Below are 14,857 nucleotides of genomic sequence, written 5' to 3'. Positions count from 1 at the left end.
GTCTGGCTTTTGATCATGTGACCATGGGGATGTTGCAATGGTCATAAGTGTGAAAAACAGTCATACGTGACTTTTTTGGGTGACGTTGTAACTTTGAACAGTCACTAAATGAGTGGTTATAATTCAAGGACTATCTGTATTGAACACAGACATAAGACAAGATGAGAAAATTGTGGGAGTTAAGCTTTAAAAAAGAATTCATAGATGACCTGGTAATAGTTTTGGAAGAATTGATAGAAGGAATAGAAAATTCCTAACAAGTTTTAAGTTTAAGAAAATGAAGATGCTAAGAAAAATATGAAATCAGAAGATCAAATAAAACTGATGGAGAAAACTGAATTTAAGATTGGAAAAAAAATAAAATGATATTATAACGAATATGAATTGTATGTTATTTCAAAATAAGTATGTTAAGGGAATAAAATTAAGAAGATGGGACAAATTAAAATTGTCACTGTTAGGGAGAACTTCTGCGGTGAAAATTAATGTTTTGCTTAGAATGATGTTTCTGTTTCTATTTTGACAAGCGATGTACAAACAATGGCAAAGGATATATCTAAAGTTATATGGCAAGGGGGGAAAACCCACAAGTTAAATATAATGCGCTACAAGATGCAAAAGAAAGATTGGGTTTACTGGATTTCAAACTGCATTTTGCATTTTGATGTTTGAGCAGAGAAACCCATTCTTGGTCTTTTAGAGTTAGATGACCATGACCTGAAGCTTGGATAGCATAGATATATGTTATGATAAAGTTAAAATTAATATGTATTTTAAATATCATTTTATTAGATATGCCATATTGAAAATGTAAAAGATACAAAGCCAGGCTATGCCTGAAAACATTTCTGTGGATTACAGTGCCTATAAGAGATATGGCAAGGACAAACAAATTGTTAACATACCAAGAATTTTTGGAAAATATTTAAAGGGAATATAAAATTAATCTATAGAGAGAGCGACTAATAGTAGAAGAATGATTGTCAATAGCTTTGACATTTACAGTTATCAGAAAGATTCAAAATGGATAAAAAGACCTGGTATAAAAAGACATAAATTGAGGCACTGTTGTGTATTGATGATAAACATTTAATTGCTAAAATGTATCAACTTTTGTTGACACTTGAAGCAGGAAGAATAGGTTAAAGGTCAGCTAATTATTTTGATTATAATATGCAGGTGGGTCAGTGGGGAAAAATGGTTTTAAAAGGGTTGAAATTTTCATTATGTTATGATCATTAAAAGAATTTTTATAAAATGGTACGCGATGTCAGAGAAATTATCTAGAATGTATGCTGGAAATGTGAACAAAATGAAACGGCATTTTATCATACTAGGTGGACATGTGAAAAACATTAAAATGGATTAAAATACATGCATTGATATAGTAGATTTTGAAGTTTAATATTCAATTGAAGCCATAATTTCTCCTTTTAGGATTGATGAATAAACAGTTAGAAAATGTTATAGAAGATTATTTCAATTTTTTTTAATTAGAGAAAGAACACTATACTTTGTCAAAGAGAAATTCTTTCAGTTTTATAATATCTAGTATTGTTCAGAATAGCCTTCTGGCTTTCAGTTCCCATAATTCCCTCCTAGAATCAGTCCAGTAGAAAAGAGCGTATTGTTGAAACTTAAGGAATAGGTAGTATCTCCATGCTATCATTGAGTTTAGACTTGATCTTAGATGAAATACCAAAAACTTGTTAACTCTTATTACATCGTAATGTAATTGCACTTCAGATTGCATTTTACACATACATTTTATATTTGTTAAAAGTTTAGTAATAGGACCATGTGATCATTATATGGGGAAAAAACCCCCACACATTTTCTATAGCCTAAAAGAAGACACAACTTTTTAATTAAGCTTCATGGCATCTATTTGTGGTAAATCAATGTTATGATTTATAGTTTGTTACATATATAAACTAGAATACAAAGAAGAGTTGCAGCCTTGTCATTGGCAAAAGGAAATAGAAAAAACACCCTTCAAAATGGAAAGACAACCAGATGAAAGTCTTTCACTATTTTAGGCTGTCACTCACTACAAAGAAAGAGAACTTGCCACTAAAGAATGTTAGGAAATGATTCAGTGCATTAATGAGAAATGAATGGGTTTAGAAGTCAGGGAGGCTGAGAAGAGAAGAGAAAAACAAGAGCATATTTTTTGGTTCAGGATAGCCCATATCTTAGTATCATATCCAGCATGTGAAATCTGTCTGGGACACGAAGTATAATTGAGTTTGAAAAAGAAATCCAGAATGCTATGGTTCTAAAATACAGTAAGTTGAAATGCTATAGGATCTCAATTCCAATTATCCTAAGTCAGAATGGTAAGGGATTTATCCACATTACTTTTTCCCAATTGCTTGGGGCAGAGAGTATCGTGTCTTTAAAAAGGAACATATTTTGCCTGGAAAGAAGCCAGCTAGGTTGAGAAGGTGTGGTTCTGGGATCCGCAAACCACATTTCTATTTGTTGATTTTTTTATATATACATTTTTCTTGAAGAGGCCTTCTCCAATTCATAAATTCAATTTCTTGCCTTATAGCCGGAAGTACTCCTGAGAATGTCATCTTTACAGGAGCTAATCATAATCAATAGGGTTAAGGGGGAGGGGGCGGTTGACAAGGAAATAGATTCATAATATTCTAAGTCTTTGCCTGGGGGATAGCCATTTTGTTGGGTAGATGGTGAGTGATCCTGCCTTTTTGAAAAATGACCTATAACTTTCCAGATGTTTGCTGGATTGTTGCATTATGCAGTCTTGTAAATAGAAAGGTGAAAACTACAGATTTCCATGACAAAAAGCTCATAACTTATAATATAACAACTGGTGTCTGCTAACCAAAAGAAATGATTCATAATCCTTCATCTTGGAGAGGCATAAACCCAACTTATGTGTGTGACCATAATTTTAAAACACCTTTAACACCTCCACAGGCTATTTTCCCTCTGAACTCAAAATTATGGCTATTGTATTTTCTTTTGTGGTAGAGAAGGGATTCTTGAGGTTGGAGCTGGGTTTTTCATTTTTTATTTTGCTTTAGTTTTCTTGTTTTGATATACAAAAATAAACAAAAAGTGATAAAACAAAGAAATACAAACATAAAAATACAGATTAAATATTGATCCATAGAATAATATTGATCAGCCTTTTTATTATATATATATAAATCTTTTTATTTATTATATAAACTTCTAAAGGAAGTTTAGATAGAAGCAGAAAGCAAATACATTCCCTCAATCCATGAATGTAAATCCCAGTTACCCATCATTAAAGAATAATCCTTGTTGTTGTGCACCATTCACAATGCATTTCAAATAATGAAAACTTCCAGGTTTGGGGTTCATTCATATTTTCCATCCATATTCTTTCCAAAAGCAGACAATGAAAGACCAGTCTGACCTATGTAAATCACTCATAACAGTGTGTTGACAGATTTTAGATGTTTTATTATGAAGCTTCACATTCTGTTGTTAAAAATAAAAGAAATATATTTTAAAATATTAATTTGCATATTGCTAAGTATCTTCAGCTTAGCATCTGTTGTAAATGAAGAACTTGTGCCAGACCATGATCTTCCAGATGGAGCAGAAGTACAACTTTCCATTGCTGAATAAAAGTGTGTGTTATGAGAAGATATAGTCCATCTAAGTGAAGTATAGATCAAATATCAAACTGGATGGCACAAGACAGCTTCCTCTCTGTGTTCATTTGATGGTTCTGTTCCATTCTGGGAAATGGCAGTGTTGCTGATACCATATATGGTATGCTTATATGGAAGAGTAATGGGTTCTTATACACCTAGAGGGAAAGTGTATAGAAAGTAAGAAACTGGATTTCATGTATTGGATTTTATGTTAGTTAATTAGTTAATGGATTATAACTACCAAGAATTTCAAGATCTGATATTGTTGACATTTAATAACTAAATCAATTGGATTCAACTGAATTGGGGAGGAGATGGTCTATCAATGTCCCATTCTTCTATTTTGCTAACAGGTAGACCTGCAAAAAGAGAGATGCTAAATAGTGTCTTCCTTTTATGTATGCCTTTTTTTTTTTAAAGTTACTTATTGATTAAATTTATATGCCACCCATTTCACACTGAAAAATTACTTATTTGCTAGACTAGCCTCTTCCTTAGCATGTAATTGCCTCTTTCTTCCGGGTTTTCCATTCCTCTTCTCAAAACAGCATCCTTAGCCATTAGCACCTTGTGTTTATGCAGTCTTGATTTTTTCCTCTAGAAGTATCTTGTTGCAAAACTCGCATACAGCCTCTGATATGAGTAAAATATATAGGGTTAAATAGGAAGTAATAGATACAGAAATAAGCCCAGATATGCACAAGTAGCATCTTTTATTATTTTATTATTAATACTTCAGAAGAATTCTTAGGAAATTCTTTGGGTTATACAGTACAGCAATTTCTACCACTGATCAGTTTGTAGCACTAAATTAAGCATACTTTGTGTAACTGGACTTGAATGGAATTATGGTTGTGTAATAATCCTTAGCTTGTTTGCTTCTCAATCTAATTTGGATTCTTATGTGCATCTTATTAAAAGATTTTGTCTTCTGCCTTATTATCAGTTTTCCCAAGCCATTACCAGTATTCTTCTTAGAGCAATGTTTTTAAGACTACTTTTCTATATGTCAATATACTACAGCTAGGATTTAGCGTTGTAGTGCCCTAATCATTCCTCTCACTATGTTAGAAGCTGATCTTTCCTCTGAACCTATATCAGATACTTTGTGTACAGTTATTAGCTATGTATAGCAGTTAGTACTGCTTTAAAATTATGCTCAAAAATAATAAAATTGCTTTACAAAATTCCACACTTTTCTTGTTAGCATTTTTATATTTGTAAAAATGTGTAAAATATTGCATTACTGGATATTTTCATTATTTCTTGAGATTTCTCTAAACTTGACATGACTGTTGAAAGAAGTGTTAACAAGCATCATCTATCAAAAGGGGCTTGTGGGATATATTTGTCCACATTTATTCTCAAGGAGTTAAATAAATAATCCCAAATTTGTTTTAGAGTTGTTTACAAGAACATTATTTCAAAAGTGTCATTTTTCTTGTTCTTTTTAATTGAAATGAGCCATTCTCTTTGATTAAGCTTTTCTGTTTGTTTAAGCTCCATTTGATCTTGTAGGATTTCTGTAGGGGATATGACCCAGCCTATTCAAACACAGAAACCCATTCTGTTTATCTCTCTGAAAGTGAACTAGCTGTAAATCTTTAAGAAAACTGAAAATCCAGGTCCTCTATAATATCAATAAGCTGAAACAAATGGAGGAAATTGCCAAAGTAACTCTGATGTTTCCAATAAACTATTTACTTATTTATTTAGTGTATGGCAATTCCTATAAGCTTATCAAAGCAGTTAGATCAAAGGAGTCATTGGTCAAATTCTCACCTGCCTAGGAGGCAATGCAAGCTAATGACAAAGATAGCTTGGCTGTTATTCATGAAAGTAGCAAATATTAAGGTTTGTTTGTTTGTCTGTTTTCTTAAATAAAGCAACTATTGTGAAGAAGAGTATTTGTTCCCTTCTTCTCTGTGAATGTCATCCCTACCAGTTGAACTGATCTTTGTGTATGGATATAACATTTACCAAGTTCAATCATTTTTCCAGTATGAAAACAACAATTCTGAAAGAATTATGGCTTGTCTGTCATTAGTAAATATATTAAAAATTCATGAGGTATTGGACTTTGCTAAAGCAAATAGAACAAGAGCATAGTATCTAAAAGCCTAGAAAAGCTTCTAAATATCATAAAACATGATTAATTTAATATTTCATATGTATTCTGTATAAAACAAATTTGAATGTTCATTCTTGATCACCTTTCTACCTTTTTCCCCTTTGCAGTGTGTGCTTTATTTGTGGGCCTTGAAAATTCTTTATCCCAAAACACTGTTTTTACTGCGTGGGAATCATGAATGTAGACATTTAACAGAGTACTTCACATTTAAACAAGAATGTAAGTATGACTCAGAATGTCTTCTTTTGATTCTGTTCCTTTTTAAGAGAGTGTTAAAAATCTCATTCAGGAATAAAACAAATAAACTAAATACCATTTTTAAAACATGCATTTAGATTTTTCAAAAATGCTCATGGATAGTTGCCATCTAAAAACATTCATTCCTTGATCTTCCAATGTGATTATAGTTCTTGAAATTATATCAAAATTCTGTGAGTTTATTTTGACTCAGTTATGCTCCATATTCCTTGGGCACAAAGTTTCAGAAATGTATCCATTTATGTTTTCCAGTGGTGGAATGCGAACAGGGATGGAGTTTCTGAAAGCAACTTGTTCTTATTTCCACCATTATCCAAACACATCTATAAAATAGCCTAAAACTAAAATTCAGCTTACATATCTCTGCAGTAGAATGTTTTTTTTATTACAAATGGGACAGCAGTTATATTTCAATTTCATTGATCTCAAATAAAAGATGAGGGGACTGCAGTCATGGAAATTAGTAAATGTTGAAAGGATGCATTTGACCTTAGCCTAAATTGTACTTCTCTCCCAAATTGAAGAAATGAACATTGAAGAGTTGGTTTTCCACTCTAATCTTTACTGTTTTCTACCTCCTTTTTTTTCCTATTTGCTTCTGTCTCATTTGATGGTTGCATCAAAATCTGCTGTGGTTAGAGGATCTGTGACCTATGGAAATGTGTACAGTGGTATTTAGTTTATGAGCAGAGAATGAAAGGTCTGTTAATTTACTTGACTGTGTCATAATTTATTGCTTTTTTACTATGCATACTTGTAAATTAGCATTTCATATTAATTTTATGTTCTAACTTATTTATTGCTGTGATTGTGCAAGATAATTAGAAAAACGCAGAGAGGGGAGATTTCGGAAACTGACCTACCCTTAAACGGGATGGGAAAATGCTTAATGGAATATAGAAAGAAATTTAGTTTTTGGAAAGAAACTTTTGCATTGACTAAAAAATATTAATAGCCTTTAGTAGGAGCTTTTAACACATTTTTAAGATTTATTTACAATGTATGAAATGAATTCTTATTCCTACATAATTTTAAATTTAATTTATTATGCTTTTACACTATGTTACTCAAACTAACTCAACAAAATTTATTTTAAAAAACTGGAAATTTATTAAAGTTAATAGGCAAGCAGAAAATGCACTATAGCTAAATATAAAAAGAATAAAATCTACAATTGATCTACAAATCATGTACAACCCAAACAAGTTATCCCAATTAAGTCACCAAAATGAACTACAAATATTTCACATGAACAAAACATATTCCATATGATACCCAAAGTAGATCAAGGAAGACATTAAATTCATATACACTGAGAAGAAATGTTTGCATATACAGATAGTCCTCAAATTACAACAGTTCCTTTAGTGACTATTAAAAGTTACAAAATGGTGTTGAAAAAAGTGATTTATGACCAACTATTGCAACATCCCCATGGTCACATGATCAAAATTCAGCCCCTTGGCAACTGGCTCATATTTGTGATGATTGCAGTGTCCAACAGTCATGTATTCACTTTTTGTGACCTTTTGACAAGTAAAGTCGATGGGGAAGCCAGATTCACTTAACAACTGTGTTACTAACTTAACAACGGTGGCAAGAAAGATCATAAAATGGGGCAAAACTCACTTAACAACTGTTTCGCTTAGCCACAGAAATTTTGGGCTCAATTGTGGTTGTAAGTTGAGGATTACCTGTACAGAAAATATTTCAATTATTTTATTTATGTAGATAGTCATTGTCATAAGATCGACTCATTGTTAATACTAATATCACAACATAGCTGATACCTGTAGATAGCAAAACCAACATTCGTGGCCAACTTTTTATTTATTTGTATTTCTTTATTTTCATTTTTTATTCCTTTTACCATTACAAAAGGTAAAATAAAGTATTCAGAACGTGTATATGATGCCTGCATGGATGCCTTCGACTGCCTTCCCTTGGCTGCTCTGATGAACCAACAGTTTCTATGTGTGCATGGTGGCCTGTCCCCTGAGATCAATACTTTAGATGACATCAGAAAAGTAAGTTTGGAGAGCAAGTATCCAAAATACTGCTTGTATATACACCTGGGGTGGCTATTCTGGATCAGGGTAAAAATGTTTATTACCAAAGAGGTTTCCAGCACCCTGCTATGTTATGATCTAATTTAGCACATTCAGTTGACACAGATTACTAAAAAGGATGCCATGTAATTTTAGATTCTGCATTAAAAGTTCAGTTTTTTCCTAAGTAACTATATTATCACAGCCTAAATGGTAGTTTGCAACAAGGACTCAATGAAGTAAACTTAATAAGAGTATACTCTATACCCGTGGTGGCGAACCTAAGGCACGGGTGCCAGAGGCGGCACTCAGAGCCCTCTCTGTGGGCATGCGTGCTGTCGCCTCAGTCCTAGGCCTTCAGCTGGCTTTTATAAAACATTTTCGCTTTAGGCCAACGTGTACAAAAAAAAAGAGGTTCAATCAATCAATCAATCAATTTCAACTTCTCGCAGGAAAAAAAAAGATCTTGCAAAGTTGGAATTGATTGAACTTTTTAATCCCACCGCAGCCACGCTCACCATATGGGCCACACCCACCCAATGGGCCACATCCACCCGGCACCCGACGATGCAGGGTTTTGGGTTGCAGTTTGGGCACTCGGTCTCTAAAAGGATCGCCATCACTGCTCTATACTATATTTTAACCGGTTTCAAGATTTATTAAAAATAATTTTAGGAGTTACAGATAATGGCCTTTTTGTCTTTTAGCAATTATTTATTCTTTTGAAAACTCTTCCATTTTTAATATATCATTTGGCGTATTAAAGTCATGCTGTTCCATCACAACAGTAGTCTAAAGCTGGGGATGAAATATGTAATTGAAGATGTGCATCTTAAAATTTCCCAATTATTTGCTTTGGATATTGTCAACCTTATCTCATCTGTCAGATGCTAAGATGCAAAAGTAAAGTGCATAAAAGATAAACCTCAACCTTAGCAGTCGCAAAGGATTTAAAGTGGAGGGGAAACTGAGAATAATTTCATAATTTCATTCAGCAAGGGATGTCCTCTTTATACAGAATATTTCTTCATTATGTTGCTAAAGCCAAGCAGATCTGATTTTATTTATAGTGAGTCATCAGTGTTTAAATGTTGTTCTGGTTTAAATAGAATTAAAGAGCTTTATTATTAATATGTACCTAGGGAGTTATTCAGTTGATGGAATTGATTTCCTCTATACTTTCCCCTGATCAATGAAAGAATAGAAAGCTTATGTGGAGGTAAGTTATCAAATAGAAATGCCACATTCCCCAAGATGAATTTGCAATGCAGAGTCCAAATTTCTCAGTCAATACAGCTGCAAACTGGCTTAATGTTGATTTTTCAGCGTTCTTGTAATTGTTTCATTTTATGTCAATGTGATTTAAGTATCAGTCAGAATTTAGCCCTAAATATGGCCTGGATGGATGGAACGTACATTGGTTACTCTTGTATGTGACCTTTGATAGGAGCATAGGAAATCAGGCCTCCTGGTCTTGCTGAATATCTCAGCAGACTTCAGTCCCATCCACCATGAAGCCTTCTCAGCCATCTGTAGGGATTGAGAATCACTTCTGTCTGAATGGCCAGTGGCAGTCATGGGAAGAGAAGTGGCATAATTTCACCCTGCTGTTAAAGAGCTATATATAGCTGTTGGGGAAGATCATCCAAATGAAAATCTGAGGTGGCACAGTCCTGTATTCTCAATCTACCTTCTCTGTATTGCAACTTTATTGTCTAGTAAGACGGAAAGGCTTAATGAGAATCCTACCATCAAGGGAGAGAAATCTCACTGTTGGCCCCTTGGTATGGAGCAGCTTGCTCCAGATATTCACTCTGTCCCTCCCTAATTTGTATGTGGAAAAACTGTAAAGAGATGATGGGTTTTCGGGACAGCATTTGCAGTTGGATGACAAATTATCTGCTGCAAAAGATGGTGAATTGAGTTACAATAATTGCTGTTTTATGGATTATTGCTTTTAATTCCACTAGTTGGTATAAACTGCTCAGACCCTTAATAGAGCAGCATAAAAACTGAAGTAAAAATAGTGGTTAAAATGCATGAATCCATTTGAGTTTCTGAAAATTCTGGTTATGTTGGTCTGTTCGTTACAGTATCCTAGGAATAGAAATTCAAAGGATTTTAATTCATGGAACAATTTACATTGTATGTGACATGTTATTCACCAAGGGTTTTCCAAATATGTTATTTGTAATGGGATAAAGCAGCGTATGGCTAGGTGACTATGGTGTTGTGTGTAGGTGCTGCTATCTACTTACTGACAGGCTGATACATCAACAGTTGCAGGGAGTACTCTAATTAATATGTTTTTTTGAGATTATGATATAACTGTGATATTTTGTCATGCTGTTCTTGTAATAGGACTGCATATCCTTTTGTCAGGGAAGCATTATGTCTAAATATTCAGTCTAATGTGAATATCTTCAACATTTATTTTTGTAATTTGTTGCTTTTCTTCAAAATTTTGTATGTAGAGAATATTGTAATGTTGTGAGGTCAATATCTGAAGTATATAAAAACTATAGTATACAAGTCCCCAGAGATTTGTGTCAACTTCATCAACATCTACATATATAATGTCATAAAAGTTGTACCATCATGAATTGCTACAACATTGTACAGCTATATTATTACAACCACTTTCTTGTGATTTTAAGATTCAATTGTAGTTAAGATAGATAGGTACTGTATAAATTCAAGATGGCAGCACAAATGCTAATATAATTCTAGTCAAAAGTTGTTTTGTTTCTTCTGATCCAGACATGCCCTTAGCCTTTCTCTTTATATTCTCTTTCTCTCAGTTAGATCGATTCAAGGAACCACCTGCATATGGACCTATGTGTGACATCCTCTGGTCAGATCCACTAGAGGACTTTGGAAATGAGAAGACTCAGGAACATTTCACTCACAACACAGTCAGAGGGTGTTCATACTTCTACAGGTGAGAATGGTTTCTTTTTTAATATATAAGTTGCTGTTTTGTAAGCCATCATTGTTTCTTGAGCATGTACATATATCTCGGTTTCTCCATAAAAAATTATAATTGCTGGCTAAAAATTAATTTTGAGGGGCCTGTTAAGAAGATGGATATCTTCTGAGATTTTATTTCATCTTAACATATTGACTCACATTTGAAAATTTCAACAAAAAGAATTGTGAAACAACAAGTTGTACTATAGCAGAATCTAATGTGAATCTTGCAAAAGCACAAATCAAAAAGGGGTAAAGAATAGAATACAATACAATAAGAGGAATAAATGAGAAAAACAAAGGAGACAGATTAATGTTTTTCTACTGTATACCTTTCATTCTGGTTTAGTTTGAATTTAGGCTTCCTCAGTTTTACTCTAACACTGCTGAAAACTAACAGGGTTGTAGGAACTTGCAGATCCCAATTACAGGTAGTCCTTGACTTACAATCACAATTGAGCCCAAAATTCCCATTGCTAAGCAATACAGTTGCTAAACGAGTTGCATTCCATTTTAAAATATTTTTGCCACAGTTATTAAGTGAATCATGCAGTTTTTAAGCATATCTGACTTCCTCCATTGACTATGCATGTCAGAAGCCAGATGGGATGGTTATACGCTCTAAAGATCCTGCATGATAGGCCAGTCATAGACCATGGACTAAACACAATCCCACTGGAGATAAAATAGAAAGAAAAACAAATGGACATTAAGAAACAAAAGAATGTCCACATGATATTGGAATTTGTCTTTTAAATCAGAATGTATTAAAAACTTTTGAAAAAGGCAGAAGACAAATACAACTACTACCTCTGCTCATGCTGTGATTGGATTAAATCTGAAAGAGCATGCAGCTCTTGATAAGGCAACCATGAACCAAAATATAATTGTTATTGTCTTTGAACATTGACATTCTAGTTTATTAGTAAAGTCAAATGAAATGGAGTTGGTCAATTCACATCAGAATCATCAAACCTTACAGTAAGAGAAGAAAATCATAGAAAAAATGGATGAGCATCATTATTAATAGACGTCACTGTTCTGTCACACACACAGAGAGGGGGGGGAGGGAGGGAGGATAGAATGTTCTCTTTGAAGCTGAAATAAGCCATAGGGATCCAATCTGTGCTGCAACAATAGATTAAACAGGTCTAATAAGGCTTGCAACAGCTTGTAATCAGAACTCCCCAAAAGACAACTCACTAATAGTAAAAGCTAGGAATGCCAAAGTTGAAAACTAAAATGGCATTCTAAATAATGTAAAAATTTGGCCTTAGTATATGAAAAGATGGGAACCTCAAGATGAGAGGGGAAGCACCTTCAGCACCATGGTTCTTCAGCAATGCTCTATGGATATGAAGGGTGAAACCTGCAAAAACCAGATCCAGAAAATCGTCAAGTCACACAACATGCAGTGGATAGACAAGTGTTAAAAATCTCACTCAAACATTGAATCAGAAATGAGGATATTATATAACAATGTTTTCTTTGTGATTTTTTAAAGTCAACTAAAAGAAAAGTGATAAATAGGAAGGGATTAGAATTTTTTTATCCAGGGGCAAGATAGTTCTCCTGATGGATCAGAATTTGGCTTTTTATCTTAAAGATAGCAAAGCAGAATTTGGCGACTGCCAGAGCTGTAGGTTTGTACAGATCAGCTAGAAATAATTGAGTATTAAAAAAGATCCATACATCCTGGAAAAGTCCATTAAAAGAGGTGCAGTGTACCTGTTCTTAATTTCTATAGAGAAGAGGCAGTATAATGAAACATGGTTTCGGGATTCCACTGTATTCAATTCATAAAGAAATAATTGGTTATTATAAGAGACTCTTCTGAATTTCCCTTCCAAGAAAAGAAGCAGAACGTCACAGAAGACCAGTGAGGAACTTTCTAAATTACAAATTGTTGTACAGTTCAAGGAACTTGCTGGTTTCCACATAGGGGCTGAATTGTTAAGATGTTTAGGTTAGTAAGCAAAACTAGTTTGTCATTCTATATCCGGTATACATGAGTTTGTTATTTTGGATACTTGCTTATAGGTTAGCATATGATGGGCTGTCCGGGATAATCTTAACTCCTGGATTCCTTTCCCACCATTACACTCTCCTGTACAAGGGAGTTACTACCTAATGCATGTGAAATCAGAGGAACTGGATAAGTAGGCAGAACATGTCATACCTTTACTTGACAGTTGGCGGAGAGAGAAATTACATAGGGTGGCCAGCCAATTTCACACACCCATTTGTATAATTTCCTACAAGACAGAGACATGACTGCAGAAAAATCTTAGTGCAAATCAACATATTCCAGATAAACATAAAGATAGAATGAAAATTAATATTAAATAAGAAACAGATTTATAGAGTTATTATAGAAAGATTATAAATCTAGTATTTATAGCAAATACATCTAAAAGTATAGGAGAAGGAGGGGCAGAGCCTGGGGGTGGAGCCGAACAAGAAATCAGCCTAGTCATTGCATTCCAACAAGCTGTCCAGGTCCAACCCTTCTTGAATTCCGTTAACTCTTATCTAGCACCAATTTAGTGCTGACCATTAATTGACTAGATTCTTATGTATAGGCATGAGGAATAAATCAGCTTAACTGGAACTTAATACATGGTCCTGGTTCTTTGTCAGCCATCTGACAAAAAGATATCTCTACACATGGACATACCAGTTTGTTTTCCCCAAAATCACATTGACTATATAATCTGGAGACAAAGATGGAGTAGGTCTAGTCATTCAGAAGAAACAAGACCTAGTCTGCATTATTTCTAATCTATACCCTAACCCTAACCCTTGAAAATATACAACTTAAATGATCAAACCAAGATTAACAGAATCTATAGGGTTATGCTGAGAAGATAAATAATTGTTTTAGTGTATTATATTTATTACATAGGCTTCCTGAGAAACTATATCCTGAAATGTATGACATCATAAAAGACAAAGCAAACAAAAATATTCCAAACAGCAAACTATCTATTTACTGATATACTGGAAGTAGCTGAAGAAAGGCAGAAAAAATAAAACAGAGGAAAATTTGCTCAGAAGGTTCTAGAGATGAGATAGAACATACAAGGTGTTATTTCCAAATAAAAAATGAAAACAACTGATGATGACAATATAATGGGCAGGAGAGTGAGGGTTTTTTTAAAAAAAAAAAAATACAGAAACTATCTGCAGAAACAGGCATGGGAAAATTCAAAGAAGACAAAAGATCTACAAAAAAATCCCAGAAAATATGTATGTAATAGCCAAAGTCGATTTGGGTCAAGCAGTTTCTGATTTAATAAATAACAATAATAAGAACAACAAAAACAACAATATGGAAAGTATTGTGCAAAACAATTCCAAAATTGATATACATAAAATGTTGATCATTGAACTAGAGCTAAATGAACCTAACAACAGTAAAGCCATCGTTGTTAAAATACTGCATGCAATTTTCAAGCAGGGATAGAAAAAAGAAAAGCACTGCCAAGGGACTGTAAGAGATCAACTTATAGTCCAATATCAAAAAAAAGGATGCTGCTGGACTGGGGTTTTTTGTTGCAGGCTATAGATAAAATGAATTTTGGGGAAAACGTTTTTGCTGCTCTTAAGGCTATTTACCAACGGCAGACAGCACAGATTATAGTTAACGGGGGGGTAACAGAAACTTTCAAAATTGAAAAAGGAACTAGACAAGGATGTCCTTTATCTCCATTGTTATTTGTGTTAACAATGGAGATTTTGTTGATTAAAATTCGTGAATCTTCTGTAATAAGAGGAATTAAAGTTAATAA

The 14,857-nt window shown here is 33.6% G+C and overlaps 1 protein-coding gene across 5 annotated transcripts in view; it reads left to right on the top strand.

The window, feature by feature from the left end:
• Positions 1-14,857, top strand: part of PPP3CA (protein phosphatase 3 catalytic subunit alpha) — a 189,479-nt gene that overhangs the window by 119,981 nt on the left and 54,641 nt on the right. For all 5 annotated transcript variants that reach the window (XM_015828347.1, XM_015828332.1, XM_015828325.1 and 2 more), the window contains exons 4-6: positions 5,898-6,009; positions 7,930-8,075; positions 10,898-11,037. In XM_015828347.1, the coding sequence (XP_015683833.1) occupies positions 5,898-6,009; positions 7,930-8,075; positions 10,898-11,037 (398 nt within the window). The remainder of the gene's footprint in view (positions 1-5,897; positions 6,010-7,929; positions 8,076-10,897; positions 11,038-14,857) is intronic.

The sequence above is a fragment of the Protobothrops mucrosquamatus genome, unplaced genomic scaffold (genome assembly GCF_001527695.2).
Source record: "Protobothrops mucrosquamatus isolate PMUCROS unplaced genomic scaffold, P.Mucros_1.0 scaffold_224, whole genome shotgun sequence".
NCBI lineage: Eukaryota > Metazoa > Chordata > Lepidosauria > Squamata > Viperidae > Protobothrops > Protobothrops mucrosquamatus.
The sequence above is the reverse complement of the archived record's forward strand: the minus strand, read 5'-3'. Positions and strand labels throughout refer to the sequence as shown.